Source organism: Crassostrea angulata, chromosome 7, assembly GCF_025612915.1.
Source record: "Crassostrea angulata isolate pt1a10 chromosome 7, ASM2561291v2, whole genome shotgun sequence".
In the NCBI taxonomy this organism is placed as follows: Eukaryota; Metazoa; Mollusca; class Bivalvia; order Ostreida; family Ostreidae; genus Magallana; species Magallana angulata.
The window spans coordinates 42,944,645-42,962,047 of NC_069117.1; the positions used below are offsets into that span (position 1 = coordinate 42,944,645).

General features: G+C 34.7%; 1 protein-coding gene across 3 annotated transcripts; it reads right to left on the reverse strand.

Moving 5' to 3' along the window:
* Nucleotides 1–2,310: 2,310 nt before the first annotated feature.
* LOC128157422 (sex peptide receptor-like) lies at nt 2,311–17,308 on the reverse strand. Of its 3 annotated transcripts, none has more exons than XM_052819964.1 (2): nt 16,795–17,308; nt 2,311–4,327 (listed from the first exon to the last, which is right to left on the reverse strand). In XM_052819964.1, exon 2 carries the CDS (start codon nt 4,226–4,228, stop codon nt 3,095–3,097), a length of 1,134 nt encoding a protein of 377 aa, XP_052675924.1. In that variant the 5' UTR covers nt 4,229–4,327; nt 16,795–17,308; the 3' UTR covers nt 2,311–3,094. The 3 variants fall into 3 exon arrangements, with proteins under 3 accessions (XP_052675924.1, XP_052675925.1, XP_052675926.1); XM_052819965.1 differs by lacking the exon at nt 16,795–17,308 and adding an exon at nt 9,023–9,138; XM_052819966.1 differs by lacking the exon at nt 16,795–17,308 and adding an exon at nt 8,574–8,703.
* Between the last annotated feature and the right edge of the window lie 95 nt (nt 17,309–17,403).

Below are 17,403 nucleotides of genomic sequence, written 5' to 3' on the forward strand. Positions count from 1 at the left end.
ACTCAGTTGTATGTCTATACCAACAATTAATTTTAACATACGTTTGTAATTTGAATTTCACTCCTATCTCATCTCCCTCGTTTTTCTTTTTCTTTTTAACAATGTATACCTGTAGCTATTTTGTACCATGACAGAATTTTATAAATCCAGAACAAAGTAGTTTCGAACGGATGACAGACATGCTGTGATGAAGTAGCACTCCTAATTAAAAGCACAGGGGCCAAGCCCATTTTAACATTAATTTCAATCTCTATTAATTTATGGTTACATTGAAATTAATGTTAAAACGGGCTTGGCCCCTGTGCTTAAAAGTACAGTTTTCTAATGCCAAAATGTGCCTCAGTTTATGTTTATATGATGTCTTTAAAGGTGCAATGACATGTATATTTTATTTGAGTATTGATAAAGATAATTGAATCAGTCCTGTTTCCTCAACTTTCATCAGAGAATTTTACAAGTGTAGAGTCACCTCAGTTGATTGTTGAATGGACACCCCCGACCGAATTTAACAGAATTACCAAGGAGATTTACTCACATAATTTTTTATTTCACTTTGATATATTTTATAATAGTTTCTGAAGATTTTTCAATTAAAATTGAGAGTAAATCCGCTTGGTTATTCTGTGAAATTCGGTCGGGGTGAAACTTCAGTAAACAAGCACATGTGAGACCTACCTTAATTAACAAGGTGTTATAGATGAACTATTTTCTCTTTTGATTGATTATACTCTTTGATAGTTTGGACAGTGATTGGTTAATTGATAATTTGACTGATTGATTGAATGATTTTATTGCATTATTGTTGTTGATGTAAACTACTGATTTCCATTGATTCATTTATTGTGCAGCTATTTACCAACTCACCTAATAGGTAGCCGGTCGGTTGTTAAACGTTGGGTTGCCTGTAATTTAGATAAATTACTGTAAACAAACTATTCTTTGCGACGACTGTATTTCGCGTTTTATCTAAAATGAACTGGTTCGCGGCGACTTATTTTCGCAACTAAGCCTTAATTATCCACACCAGTATATGGCTGTTTCGTTACAACTATATGGCAAATACTCAGTCTGGTCCGTGGCGAGGAATATTCGCGACAACGAGGCTCTTGCAAACCTCGCGAAAATTGCTTTACAGAATAAGCCAAGACCAAATCGCCAGTTTGTGATTAGCTGTTACTAATCTTTATTAGATTTAATTAAATTTCGTCTTATAAATTATTTCCTCTCTACCCTTCAATTTGATCATATTTCACTTCTTTAATGCGTTGGATTAAACGTTCTCTCAGAAGTCATTTCCAAGTGACCTCAAGTGTCTCTAATGATGCTGCTGGCAAAGACGGTAATCATCGTTTGATATCCAGACGGATTCTGGATAGATTTTCCCAAGGACACAGAATCAATTAGCAAAGAGTTAAAGCAAGAAATGGACCAAAGCAAATGATTTTTGCGCCAAATGGATAGGTACCAGAAATCAATAAAGATCAGCAATAGAAATTATATCTGTGCTGCTCAGTAGCTTCCATAATGTTCAGCAACCGAGATGATTGGTCGAGAATGAATAAAGTTAATCAAAGTCATCGAACTTTTTTAACTTCCACTGGGCCATAACGTGATGAGGAATTTCAAAGTACTTTGCCAATCGCCTTGGAGTTTGACATAAATTGTGGAAGAAATCATTTTCATCTAAATTCATCTTCTCTGTTTCCATTAGTATCCCATTCTATCGGAAAGCACAAATATGTTTTTTAAAAATGTAAGCAGAAAAATAATCAAACGTTAATTTCAGAGCACAAAACCCTTGGGCTTCTTAACAGAAAGATTATATTTTTAACCATTTCAATAAAAGAGTTACACTTTATTAAACGAAGATGTTACGTTCTCAATCACTGATAGTGGAATCATTCAAGACAATGTAAGCTTACTCTAGTTGCGATAGGAACAGAGCAATTCTCTAAAGCAGTCTCCAAAAAAGGCTAAGTCAACGCTATCCATAAATTCTGTAAGTTAATGGTGACTTCTATTTACAATGCTAAACTTTTCAGCTTTTCGGCAATCAAATTCACTGTGGAATCATAAGAATTCGTCATGGCTCAATTTTCGTGGCATTTGTCGGAGCCATCGCCCACGAACTTACATCCTCGACGAGAACAAATTCTGAGGAGTTACTCTTCTTACTGAAATAAAGAACCGACGCATCTTCCTAATAACATCCCAACAAATAAGGGAAAAAAACAGACAATCCGAGAAAATTGGCCACAACGAATTTAAATAATTCAACAGTAGATATATAAAAAGAAACAGAAAACTGTATCAATTTCGATTATTTTACTACATTCATAAAATTGTTAGATATACACACATAATATCATAGGTACATATATAATGTATAATTACATGCATATACTGTAAACAGAGTACTACGCATGTTTTTTAACATTCGCGAATTCATTTTATCCATTTGGTATGAATAATTCATCCAACAATATAGGTAAGCGAAAAAAAGTATCCACGACAAGGGTTGCCGACGAATTTCGTGGATTTTTGTGCGCGTACGTTCACAGTTATTACCGTATATAAGGATTTTTTCGCTTGTTGTAGATGTAACCCAAAAAGTAAGAATAAATCTTTAACTTTAAAAAAATTTGCGTATGCCATTTTTGCAATTTTAGAAGATTGATAAAACATTTGATATCATCGTTGACATTATTTCTTAATTTACTGATTTTGTGATATTCAAATTATCGCGAACAAAAAAGAAAATGAAAAAAAAAATCATGACGAATCTATATGCCAGATATTTATACAATATCTTACAACAATTCATAACAGATACATATAATTTATATCACAATCTCAGTTTGACACTTATTTGTATTTTATGTGCATTAATGACAACGAATACCTTGTTAGACATAGCGAACTTTGAAATTTGCAACATACATCTTCTTTTTACAAAATATGTGCATATACATGTAAAATGAATTTCTCTGCTTTGCACAACCATTCGTAATCTAACAAACAATGTGTACTTGACGTTTTCTTTGACAATGTTAGAGTATTGCAAAGAGTCTGGCAAAGAGATAACTGTCCTTGTTCACAACACTGTTTCTCTGCAAGTGGACTCGGCCATTGTGCGTCCGTTGTCTGTCGGGATCGAAGCGTACCTTTTCCTGCTGTTCGGTGTCTTTATTGTTTCGAACATGCTCATCAAAGTTTCCCGGAACTGTCGACTCATACCGCAGTAAATGAAGAAGTTCAAAGGGTATGACAGTAAAATGAAGGTGTTCGAAATCAAATTCAGCAATTTGAAAGTTTCGTTCGACATGATATCAATGTCGAAATTGTTTTGAACCAGATGCAGTATCATGATTATTCCCAAAGGAAGTTCAACCAGTAGAAATAAGCCAACAACCGTCACAAGCATTAGTGTTGTGCAGTTGCTGTCTTTCAGTTTCATTGACTCGCTCTTTTTGTTTTGTTTCAGAAGCTGCATCCTCCTTTGTTGAGCCGTCCGGAGAGTCCATATGAGCACTGAATTGATAACCACGAGAATAGTGCATGGTACGAGGTGAATAAAAATGGCTCGGAACCAGAAGTAGAGATTGAAGTACAAGTTTTCGTTCTGGTTCACCCATGGACTGGTTCGCTCGATACACGTAACGAGGGTACTGTTTGGCGAGTCAAACGAAAGGAAGGGAAATGGGGTAAATTCGAAATCAAAGAAACGCGTAATCTGTGACAATATGGCAAGCATGTATATGATGAAAGTTGCAAAGATGACGTTTTGGATGGTGCAGAATCTCCGAGCGGCGGCTGTATGACAGATGTAGACATAACGCTGAAGGGCCAACGTCACTGTCAGCCAGATAGAGGCGGTGTGGAAAACGGTTGGGATGAGCTCGCCCAAGTATCTGTAGATGTAACACCAGTGGAACTCAACGAAGTCGTGGTAGTTCTCCAGAGAGAAGAAATGAACAAATACCGGAAGTGGCGTCACTCCAGTAAATGTGTCTGATATTGCCATGGCAGCTAAGATGGCGTTGGTCGGGGAACGCATGTGTCTACGTAAAAGAATGAGAACTACGAAGATATTCGTTACCAAAGTAAAAAATATCAGGAAGGGAGAAACGAATCCGTTTATAAAGTACGCTTGAGGGATTGGATACACAAAAGCAATATGAAAAGGCATTGTCATATTTGGGGAAAAGAAATCCTCTTCCCCTTCCATCGTTTATGAAGTCCTACGCTTTAATACCGTTGTAAAGGTTTTTCGAACACTAGCTAATTCAACGCTGTCATTCTGTTATATCCGGCTGATTTTTTTTATCTGTAAAAAACAAAACAGAAATTACATCTTGATCATATGCAGAGAATATCATACTGCATAATTAGAGTGTAGAAGAGGTTATCCTTCATATTTGATAAATAACAATAGGAGATCATCGATTTAATTTTGTAAGTGATAAACACAGCAAACAAATTACGGTTATCACATTCATTTTCACAAAAAGTGCTTGTTAACGACCCACTCAACCTTTTTTGATGAAGAAAAGTGGTTCAAGCTGTTACATTCTGATTTCGAGCTGCCAAAAGTGCAGAGGTAATTCAATGAATTAAGCAATGTGTTGACTCAACAAGTGCTCGTTTCAACACAGATCTATCATGTACAATAAAAGAAGCAGCCAGGATGCGTTTTTTCCACAATATGTATGATAGGGTAAAATCTCTTGTTTTATCTGAGATCGTGCATGCACATACAAGCTCATCATTGACGATGATACCTGTTGGCAATTTGTCAGAACATGGGATTTATTTATTTTCATTTTATTATTATTTTCCTTTTTCTCTAATTGTATTTTGATTCTAAAATTGTTTACCCAATTTATGAATATTTTCCAGTATCTAGGTATTTATAATTTGTTAAAAAAATTATCATTTACCGATATTTAAATTATCATTTCGGGAACGCCTGCTATGATCTATTAGCAGGTGTCGAGTTAATCTCACCTAATCTTTATGCTCGGATAATGATGTAGAGATTTCAATTTTTACGGCATTTAGACATGCTCTCTAACTGTTTGATCCTGGACGATTTTTAAAACCAATAATCGCATTTTGTTGATGTATTATGAGGAATCGTAAATGTGCGAGTAAGTCGGTTTCGTATTACAAAAATGAAAAAAAAATCATGTTTCTTATAGATTTTTTTTTCTTATCCGGTTGTTTTTGTATATTTAGTCTTCGATCGTCAACGCTTATATTTATGCCAAGTCATCTGTCCATAACAATAACAAAATATTGCACTTTGGTGAAATATTAAGTGCATGTGTGTGTCTTTTAGATATCATCTTGATAAAATCTGTAACTAAAATTGCTAAATTATAAAAAAAATAATAAAAATCCAGTTTACGTATGTCCTTCAGACAGTCACAAAGAAATGGTAGCGTCATACATTTTAAAATACCTATTAAAATCGCGAAAAAGTCAAATCAAATAATACATTCCACAACTGGAATCCCATGAGTTTAAAACAACAACAACGTGTTTACATGCCGCATTTTATTCAGTTTATAAATGAGAAGCCAATGAAGAAAATAACGCACTAAGATTTGTAAGAGCAATACTGCAGCAATAACTATGGTTCCATGCTCTAATTTACGACCCAGAAATTCATATTTCAAAGCATATGTATTAAAACGACCCCGTAGTTTGATAGCGGAATACTAAATTGATTCTCAAGAAATAAAGCTATTTGGTTCCGATAAGAAGGGGGATTCGCTTCAAAGCTTGATTCCCGGAGGGGGAGAAACGATGAGAATAGTTTTAGCATTCTGATGTTCGACAAATGCTCTTATAAAACCCCTGTGTGTTTACCCATCATTAAAATGCCGAACTGTGTTTATAATTTACCATCACAAAGAAGTAGGAAATAAAAAATATTCTAAATTGTTACCAAATGATTAAGGTTGCATTAGCGATAAATTGGCTCTTTTTTTTTTATCGTGTATGGATAGCGCGCGGAATAGGCCCGGAGAAAACCCTAGGAACGTACTGTAAAACGTAATGGAAACACACAGTTCAAAAGCAGTAGATATAAAAACAGTTGCCACGGATAAAAAGATAGGTTTCTTTATTGACTTCTTTTATTCTGTTTGAAAAGTACGCGCGTTCAGAGAAAAACAGATATTAAAATCATTGACACGGCGCCATTAACCTAACTTTAAATTCGCCTATCTGGAAGATGCCATTTGAGTTACTGCACGTTTTTTATAAAGTATAAAAAAAAAAACTGTTTCCATTTGTCAAGTAAACGATTGCATCTTTGGTACCAAACCCTAATCCTGCCAGAAAATAATGAGACTCATTTGTCTGCGTTCAATTAATTTCCATGATACCGCAATAAAAGGCTTCGTGTCAAAGGCTCTATCTACAATATCGATGTTCTCTGAATGTGTTAACTCATTAAAATCAATATCCAAAGTGTTTTTAATTGAATCAAAGCAGTAACAATACCAGAATGACACAATCATTTATTGACAGTCTTTTTGGTGAACATAAAGGAAACGATCTACAGGGTCTTCATTAGTCCGCGGCGGTACTTCGGTTGGAAGAAGGCCCCGGATGTCGTAACAAATTATAGGCTATAAAATTGATGGGTACGTTTTCGACCCAGCCGTGAAACATTGCACGTCTTTTGTTGGGAGGGTTCTTGATTTCTGTCCGACGGTGATCGCCATTTAAGTCTGTTAAGAACGCTTTGGTCATTTTACATATCCTTTAACGAGGAATTAATTTGGAAAGAAAAAAAAAAACTTTTTTTTTAAGAACAACCACAAATAGTGCGGGATCTGACACATTAGGAGAAATATTGATTTGCAATAAAAGAAAAGCCCAGTTTTAGAGATAGTAATAAACGTTATGACAGTTCTTCGAGATTTATATCAATAACTCTCATAAAGCCAGAAAATAGTTACCAAAAGGATTTTCATTTATGACAATCCATTTATTCTTCCTATTTAATAGTCTGTGTAATGATTTCATAAGACAGAGTGATTGGATCGGCTAAATTCACAGCGGACTTCAAACGACTATACCCTATTTTACCCTGTTGAAAGAAGATTTGAAAAAAAAGTCCTGGTCATATACATATCCTGATATTTTTTTCTTCCAGTAAATACCAAGTACTGAATAGGGGTGGGCCGAGAAGGTTGTGTGACAGTGTCTTATCTGTGTCTCAGTAATCTTAATCTGTTACTTGAAAGAATTCCTATGTAGCAATTTGAACGAATCTTCGAAAATAGAACTGTCACACAACCGAGAAACTATTATTTCTGATAGCATTTTATATGACATTTCAAACAATTACTCTTTGTGAAGGAAAATATGCGGCCATTAGTAGAACTGTTAAAGGAAACGACTGAGGGCAACACCTATATTAACAGAGAGAGAGAGAGAGAGAGAGAGAGAGAGAGAGAGAGAGAGATGGTTGGGATGTTTATTCATTTTAGGGAATGTTGTTCTTTTGCAGTACACTTGCGTCCCCAGGCAATGTTGTCTTTTCTTCCTATCGGTAGATAAACTAGATTTATCCACAATATATTTGACCAGCAGACATATACAAGTTTGATATATTTTATGCAATTAAGAGACTCCCTGACTGTCCCAATTTTGCAGGCTAATGCTACTTTGAGGATTTTTTTATGACTTCAAAATTGCATTTAATGTCCAGGGCCTTCCTGAAAATCTGGAATATCTAGTAGAAGCGCGATCAGTAATGTTTGTAATCTTCAGAAGCATCGTGATTTATTGTCGAGAATTAAACTTTTTTCCCTTTTCAGTGCCGCTACCGGGTGCATTAAAACATTTTATTATGACTAATTGGTCCTGTTGAGCAGCTTTGAGTTAAGTGATAATCCAGTCCAACCGAAAGAGTTTTTTTGCGACCTTCAAATTTGGGGAATATTTTCTTTTGAGATAAAATGATGGAATTAGATAACACACAATTCTTTTACGTCATGAATTACCAGTACTTCTGTTTACTGAGAGAGAGAGAGAGAGAGAGAGAGAGAGAGAGAGAGAGAGAGAGAGAGAGAGAGAGAGAGAGAGAGAGAGAGAGAGATTTGATAAGTTGTAAAGACTTACATGCATGTACATTTGTACATGACAATTGAAATACGAATTTCATTTCATATTATGTAAACTCAGCATTGATATTTTTTTGATGCAAATAAAACAATATTAATGATCAAATAAGAATAGTTCCCTACTAAGATGAAAACAAATCGAGCAAATGGCAAATATTGTAAAATTTTTGTAAACAATAACAAAGAAGATCACATTTCGATGACGAATAACCATTTCAATTGTCTTACATGGGCACATGTATATAAAATGTACTTAATTCAAACCTCTTAATTTTTATCAAACTAGGGTGTGTTTTAGTGGGGCGGGGGGGGGGGGGGGGGGGCTCGTATTGAATTATTTCAATTTTCGTATTTTCCGAAACATTCTTACAGAGAGTTTTTACTGAAAGGAGACGCGATTCGTCTACTTAATGACTTAAAACACATTACCTTTTGAACTTATGTTTCCTAAATCCCAGTGCGACAGGTACCTATATACCTGGAAATTATCTATTGTTATTGTTTTCTTTCCGATAGCTGTTTTTTTTTTTTCTTTATAGATGATCGTGGCCATTTTTAGACTACTTTAATCTGTTAATGAGGAAGAATTCTGTTTTAAAGATATAGGAAAATATCCAAATTTTGAAGCTACACATTGTAAAATAAATATGTAGGAACATATTTAAATTTCAAATCTAAAATATTAGGACTACTCTTTACTTATTTTAACATCATACAAGTATATAGTTTTAAAAAATAATATATAAAAAATATAAGAAGTTTTAATTGACAGTTGACCACCGCGTTTAAAGTACAGTCATATTCTAAAAATACTCGTTCGTTTAAATCCCATCAACATATGATACGTACAAATTTCACTTGATTTAAGCTTGTCTTACCTTTTTGAAAAACACATCCAGTTGTTGATGCTGGCGAAACAGCATGTATCTGAACTGATAACAACGACTGAACATAAAAATGAAAATCAGAATAATATATATCTAAAAGGTGATAATTCGATTAGACATTGAACTTTCTGCTACATATAATAGTAACGCCCATTCCACTGAGGCGCCTTATTAGTTAGCGCATATCAATCGGATTCAGCGTCAGATTAACTTCATGTGTCAACCACTTGTCTTTCGTCTCTATTCATCTCGAGATTTATTTTTTATTGTTATACTTTCATGTTAAATACTAAAATCTGATTGGTTAAGACGCAGTTAATAATATTTACTATTACCCTCAGCGTTAGCAACGCACTTGGCAACGGGTAACATTAAAAAATGTTACATGCGCGAAAATTATGCGCGTACGGTTCGCTGTAGAATTCACGTTATTCCTATATAAAAGCAGTAAAATTTTCTTAAAATTTTTAAAAAAGACATTCAGTATAACAAAATAAATAGTGCCTGTTTGGGAGGATAACAGTTGAAATTGACACCCCTCGAAAACCATTGTCAACCTCCGCTTCGCGTCGGTTGACAATGGTTTTCTCGGGGTGTCAATTTCAACTGTTACCCTCCCAAACAGGCACTATTTATATGATGTTAGCATACTTTTGACGTTACATGTTACTTTGTTTATAATTTGTTTTACAAACCATGAAATCATGAACAATGCGTACGTATAAAAAAGAGAAAGCCTTTGTAATATTTGTTGTTTTTTTTCAGGTAACAAATTCATTTGAAGATGTCCAATCATATCATGATATTGTCATCTTCGCTGGCCAAGGATTTACAATCATCTCGTCACATTAACAAACATTATTTATCAAAAATGACACATATTAGTACATACCTATGAACCATCGACTTTTCAAGAGTTTTCAACAAGACATTGCATCAATGTGAATATTCATTATACCGATATATATATGTTAACACTGCTAAGTCAAGTATCGGTGGTAGCGCAATGAATTTTCTAACTTCTTAACGAATAAAAACAGATGATGCCCCCCACCCCCCCACCCCTCCTAATAAAAAATACCTTCTTTTTTTAAAATAAGGTAGAATCAATTATGCCATTATGATGAATGTCACATGTTGTGCCAAAAGTTCAAACTCTTCAAGTCAAATTCACGCCACCTCGCCGTATAATCCATATGACAGGATAAAGATAAACTGAAACAGGAAACCGTTGCTCCTCTCATGTTTAACAATATATATAACGCTTAAGGTCATATTCCTTCTTTTTTCCCCTTGATGTTTGTTATAATTACTAGTATTTAGTTACTAAGAAGGGCTTATAACTTTATATGATATATTTGATTTGAAAGATTATACACTGAGAGCTCAGTTTACCAATTCTCTCTCTCTCTCTCTCTCTCTCTCTCTCTCTCTCTCTCTCTCTCTCTCTCTCTCTCTCTCTCTCTCTCTCTCTCTCTCTCTCTCTCTCAGGGAATGTATTTTATAGATGTCAGTTACAAATGTTTTGTCTAAACCTCATCCCGGGGAAATCTTTATCATACATCTAGTCTCATTGAAGAAAACTGTTAAAAGCCTGGTCAATTATCAGAAGAGGCAACCGGATATGACAGTAGAGGATATGGCAAATGGCGAGTTCAGCTCTGCTTTACAACTCTGTAGAATGGTCACGCAATGGGCAAAACGGACAAAGCTTTGTCACGCATTTGATATTAAATATCTTATTTCATACCGGGATGGCAAATATTGCTGGAAACTTCATTTCTCATTTCAGTAGCGTAATGAAAGCAATTGTCTCACCTTTGAGACGGCAATCAAACTAAAGTCATTTAATTAGGGTAAGCAAAGTTAATTAAGAGAGTTTGAAATTATTTGAATAGACTGATAAATTGACCATCAAGCCCTTATAACCGGTAATCAATCATCTGTAAGGACTGAAATGATGCATATATTAAAAACAAATGGCCCAGGGGCCACATCGCTCACCTGAGCAACAATTGCCTTAATTCTGATCAAATTAGCATTACAGTATCAACATATCTTGACAACTAAATATAGTAGATCTTGCTAAAAAAATTGAAAATCTGCCAATTTTTATCCACCTCTTTCTTTTGGTAAATACCAAGCCCCTTTTGTTGTTGTACCTGTAAGATGATTTTTCTCTTTTCCTATATACCCCCCCCCCCCCCCATTTTGTTGCCCCACTTTTCTCTGAAGTATCATGGTTTCATCAAACTTATATCTGCATAACCTGTGCTTTCACACTAAGTACTGAGTTTTGGACCGAAAAACTTTCCCAGAATATTTTTAAAGGTTTTCTCTATATATGTAAAAATTCAAACCGCCATCACGGCCCCACACTACCACTAGGGACTGTGATTTTGAATTTACACTACCCGAGGATGCCTCTACACAAGTTAAAGCTTTTCTGGCCAAATGGTCTTTAAAAAGAAGATTTTTAAAGATTTTCTCTATATATTCCTATGTAAAACTTGATCCCCCAATTGTGGCCCCACCCTACCCCCAGGGATCATGATTTGAACAAACTTGAATCTACACTACCTGAAGATGATTCCATTCAAATTTGAGCTTTCTGGCCTAATAGTTTTTGAGAAGAAGATTTTAAAGATTTTCTATATATATTCCTATGTAAAACTTCATCCCCCAATTATGGCCCCACCCTACCCCCAGGGACCATGATTTGAACAAATTTGAATCTACACTACCTGTGGATGCTTCCATTTTAATTTGAGCTTTCCTGGCCCAACAGTTCTTGAGAAGAAGATTTTTAAAGATTTTCTCTATATATTCCTATGTAAAACTAGATCCCCTTCTTGTGGCCCCACCCTACCCCCGGGGACCATGATTTGAACAAATTTGAATCTACACTTCCTGAGGATGCCTCCACACAAGTTTTAGCTTTTCAGGCCAATTAGTTTTTGAGAAGAAGATTTTTGAAAAATACCAACAAATTTTCAATAATTCTCAATTATCTCCCCTTTAAAGAGGGCGTGGCCCTTCATTTGAAGAAACTTGAATCCCCTTCACCTAGTGGTGCTTTGTGCCAAATTTGGTTGAAATCTGCCCAGTGGTTCTTGAGAAGAAGATGAAAATGTGAAAAGTTAACAACGACGACAACGACGACGAAGACAACGACGACGACAACGACAGACAACGGACAAATTGTGATCAGAAAAGCTCACTTGAGCGTTTGGCTCAGGTGAGCTAAAAAGAACACTAGAACATCTTTTCCAAAATCACAAAGAACAACATCAAATGTTACGGCAGTATTCGAAAATTAAACTATCAAAATATTTGTTTGGCCAAAAAAACCCGCGATTTACATGTACTTTAATTTTTTCTTCCACAGATTGACAATGCTTTAATTTCAAAACATATTTACAATATACTTTTATGACTAGGTGGATTATTCACTGCTTAAATGGAGGCAATATTTTATATTTCATTTGTAACAAAATTTATCAAAATTTAAAAAAAAAAATGAAATATGAGGAATGGCAATGAAAATAAAGAAAACTCTAAACCTTTTCGTAGGAATAGTATCGTTTTATACTTCTTTATGTTGCAAACGGATTAAAAAATAAACCATTCACCTTTTCCGAATGGAAAACTCTAGTTTGCCGCTCAATATAACAAACATTTTTAACTATCCTTTGCCGTAGTTTATACATGAACACCATGGAAACATAAAAAGGCATGCTGTAATAGAAATTGCTTTATATTCAGCACTTGGTACTAAGTTGGTAGATTTATCACCTGCACGTATACGTTTTTACTCACACGTGCACCCCACCCTCTTTCTCCTGATTTCTTTGGCAGGTATAATACCTCGGCAACATAAGAACTTTCCATCTCAACCATATTATGATTAATGTGCTCGTTTAACCCTTTTATAAGAGTTAATCTTAGAGATTAGTCAAAATGTTCACAAATCGTAAGATGATATTGACATGATTTGAATTTGGCATGAAAGGACGAGGAGATAACACATTTTCAAAGTCAAGTATACCAATGAAGCCATGCATCAGGTGTTTGTGGTCGCATTCGGTTACCTTCACGTACATGTACATGTAGCAGTATGCGCAATGCCATGCACTTTGAGGCTTAAAATATATTTCTTGTGTGCATTCTATATGTAAATATTTCATAATATCAATTTTTAAAAAAATTAATTGCAGTCTTAATCGCCTTCTCTGTGCTTTTCTTAGAATATTTCTCCGGTTAAGAATAATATACACGTACATGTAAATAAAATGTACGTATAGTTGGGATTTCTCTGCTCTACACCAACAAAATAAAAAATTAAAATCTCAATGTTTAGGAAAATTTGTTTGTTAAAAAAATGGAATGTACTACCTTATGCCTTCAATCTTTAATAAATTGTTTAAACAAGGCATTCGTAAATATATATTGACTTTGCACCAATGACAAACATGTTGGATTCTGCATGCAGTTTTCAATCATAAGATCTAAAAGGAGTGGTCGGGGGGGGGGGGGGGGTCCGACTCCCCCCCCCCCCCTTGCAAATTTTAATTTTCTTTAAATTACATCATAAAATTACCAAAAATTATGCTTCGGACCTTCCTCCCCCCCCCCCCCCCCCCCCAAGCAAACTCAAATAACCGTCGGGCCTACCCCCAACCCCGGAAAAAAGTTTGGGATCCGCGCATGTATTGTAACATTGTTGTATGTAACGATTTTAAAGATATTTTGTGATATTTTTTTTAATATATCACACTCCTATTACTTCTGTTACCATGACAACTTTGATTTCATTAATATGTGTTTGTTCATTATTTTTGTAATAAATGGCGCGTGTTCGTCATCATATTCAAACAATGTCAACAACCGGCGCCATTATCACAACATTTAAGGCAATGTAATTCGATTCCTCCATCTCGATCTGGAACTTTGTAAACACTGCAATAAACAAGGTAACAAAAACGATTTGTTTAAGTATGGATTAACGACGTTTTCAGTATGGTTTCATTACCAATCTAAATGTATTGCTGATTTTAAAAAAAACATCAAGTGAACAACGGTGTACTTAGTTCGAATAGATCGATGGGCGGTTAGACAGACCTGTGGTTGTAGGTTCAAAAGACTTATATTGTGGTTTCCTATTACTTAAGAAAGTAACGCATTCTAGTTCCAATTATTAAATCTATCATATTTACGCACACCCCCCCCTCCACCCCCACCCCCCCCCAAAAAAAAAAACCCAAAGAAACATTCAAACTAACAAACCCCTCAAAAACAGTTAAATTTTCATAAAAAAGAAATTTTTGTATGCATCAAATTAAAACAGTTTTACTTATTAATAAATTGGTTTTGAGTGTGTTTCTTTCACAGTGATTATGTTAAAGTCATCTATATAACTGGATTATTGATATGAATTATGCATAGCCCGAAATCAATCGAATCGACAATGTACATATCGGCAGTACACACATACAACAATCGGCAACTAAAGAATGGTATATATCTTTCATTGATAACTTGCTGTAAAATGGGAGAATACATGTACATTGCTTTATCAGCATTTCATTGAGAATTTTTTATATACAGCTTTGATATTTTGTATGGAAGGTGGATCCGCTGAAATTTTCGACATGTTATTTCTCTTTTGACCCATTTCGACTTCAGGATTTGACTTATCTGACTTTTCTTGCACATAGGGAAAACGAGGGCAGAGGGCTTTTCCAATCGCTGAACTTGGAATAGAAATTATCATATAATTATATAGATCTTAAAATCCGGTTGTTGCAGAAAAGAGAAAATGAAAGGTTGAATGGTTATTTTCAGTATACGAAAAACGGGATCAATTCTGTTCAGTATACGCCGGTACATATCAAAGCACAGAAGCATATATATATTATATATACATGTATTTGTATGGACACTTTTATGCTTGATCCTCAAAGCAGACCATATTTTTCTTGTTTAATAAAGCATTTATTCAAGATGCTCTTGAGTATAAGACGCAAAACCCAGCAATGCTGTTTACCAAAGAATCGATCGAAAACGCAGAATTCTGAAGTCGCATATTTTCGAGATTTTTTTTTTCATTAAAACTGCTCTAAATTATTATTTATTTTTATCGGAAAGCCTCAAGAAAGCCTCAAGAGACCAACAAATGAACAAATAAAATCAAATCGCAGTTTACATTGGGCAATTTGCCAACTGTCTAAATAACGTTATTTAATAAATTCACGACAAAAGTTGAGTAACAGTAGACTTATTATTATCAAAACAGAATAACAAGGTTGTTTTTACTTTTATTTTAGGTTTTCCTTTGTTTTGTCGGTTTTGGATACTTTGTTTTTGTTTCTTTTTTTTGCGCTTCACACATTGTAACTAAGTAAAATGTGTTTCTTTTTTTCATATATGATACATATTGGATCATTTTTACACAATAATAAATCATGGATCGGATAAATTTTTATACATCAAAACAAAAATTGTAGCAAGAAATGAACTTCTCGATCACGTGTCTGCTACTGATGTTATCGACAGAAAAAAATTTAGTGTCGTGAACTCGGGACATAAATTTGCTTGTTCTAAGCATTACAAACACGTGCTGAGCATGTCGCTCTCAAATAATTCAAGTGATATCAAAATTACACGCTCTACGATCTCTCCCATTACCGTGATGCATGGCATTATGAAGAATTTTTTTAAGTCAAGGCAAAGGGGTTAAAAGGTCAAAACCGAATTGTCATATGAATTTTTTCTGTTATGGAATAATTGTTTTCTCTTACATTGTAGGGAAATCACAAAGTTTTCCATATGATACTTATAACTGCTAAAGGCAGACAGTGTCATTTTGATGTTGATTTTTTGGGGGTATATCTGCTTTATGCAACATATAACATATCATATCATAAACATTTTGACAATGGCTCATCTGGGGAAATCGAAATGATTCCGTCTTACGTGCCGATCTTACGTTAGATTCCTTGCATAGTTCACTGGAAGCCTTAAGCCCTTACCCACACACTGAGATGCATTTTAATATCGTGCTATCAATTCTGATTAATCTGCCAAGTTGTGTAGACAAATTTGAATTATAAAGTCAGATGTTTGTCAACTTAAGAACAGGTCATATGCTATCATTAAAGACGAGAAAAAGTGGGTTGATTTTGATATTAATATTTTGTCATGCAGATGAAACGAAGAATGAGATACCCAACTTTTAAAGAAAAGCCATTAAGATGAATGGTAGCGTTCGCTTATCCGCAATTCTAAATGTTTTCGTTTTACATCTATACATTTCTTTGAATTTTGTTTTTAAAAAAATGAAATGATTTTTTTCAAGAAATATTGCATGGATACTTGAAATCAGGCATTAATTTTTGCAACTTTGAAGAACTGTTGATACTATTGAAATTTAAATACATTTTCCCCAGCTTACGGAATTGTTTGAATTTTACTAATAAAACAGATATGATTATTTATTAAGATTAACAAATTAAAAATTTCGATCGTAAATGTGAAACCTACCCACTATTCTCCCACTTCTTTAATCGTATCGCTCGAGATGGAAATCAAACGCACTCTTAACAGTTTATATATGTATCTCCAATTCCGTGAATGCACTATTAATTAATTACCACACACCAACTCTTTTAGCCGATCTTTATCAAAACAGCAGAGATTTTACCCGATTTCCTAAAACCTTGGTAAAAAATATATAACACAACTTATGAATGAAAGACCCTTACCTATAGTGCATGTAAGTCCCGCGCGACCTTCGAAACGGCGTGAACAAGACTGATACTATAGTAGAATATTGCGGAATGCAATCAATCAGAGAGGAGCTCACGCGGGCTGCTTTTTGGTGAACATCAAAAAGCTTTCATCTATAAAACACAGGACTCCCCGCTTACTCCGTAAGATCATCCAACATCATACCAAATACTCTTTGGTGAATGGCAGCAGCTTTACGCAACCAAGATCATCATATTTATGAAACGGTGTAAACATCCCTGTCGAGGCGGTGACAACGTAGTGCAATGGAGTCCAAAACTATACGGTCTCTTTCTTCTGTCAGCTTGGTTTATGTTACACTCTCTATTAAAGCCAACTACACGTAATGGCGAGGAAAAGATTTCGTACTTTATATCCACGGGCGACTTTTGATATCTGTTTTTATCTTGTTAGTCACTGTATCGACAGCTTAGTGAAAGCTAAACGGTGTACCCATGAAGAACTGCGGATTTAAAACACAGTCGTCAGATTTTCATTTGGCCCATAAAAGTAATTAGATAACGCAAGCCTATAGATTCTTTTGGCCTGATACGACTGTCATTTGCGAAAATCGTTTTTCTAGA

Coding starts and splice junctions, on each gene's coding strand:
- LOC128157422 (XM_052819964.1), bottom strand. CDS start 4,228: ATGGAAGGGGAAGAGGATTTCTTTTCCCCAAATATGACAATGCCTTTT.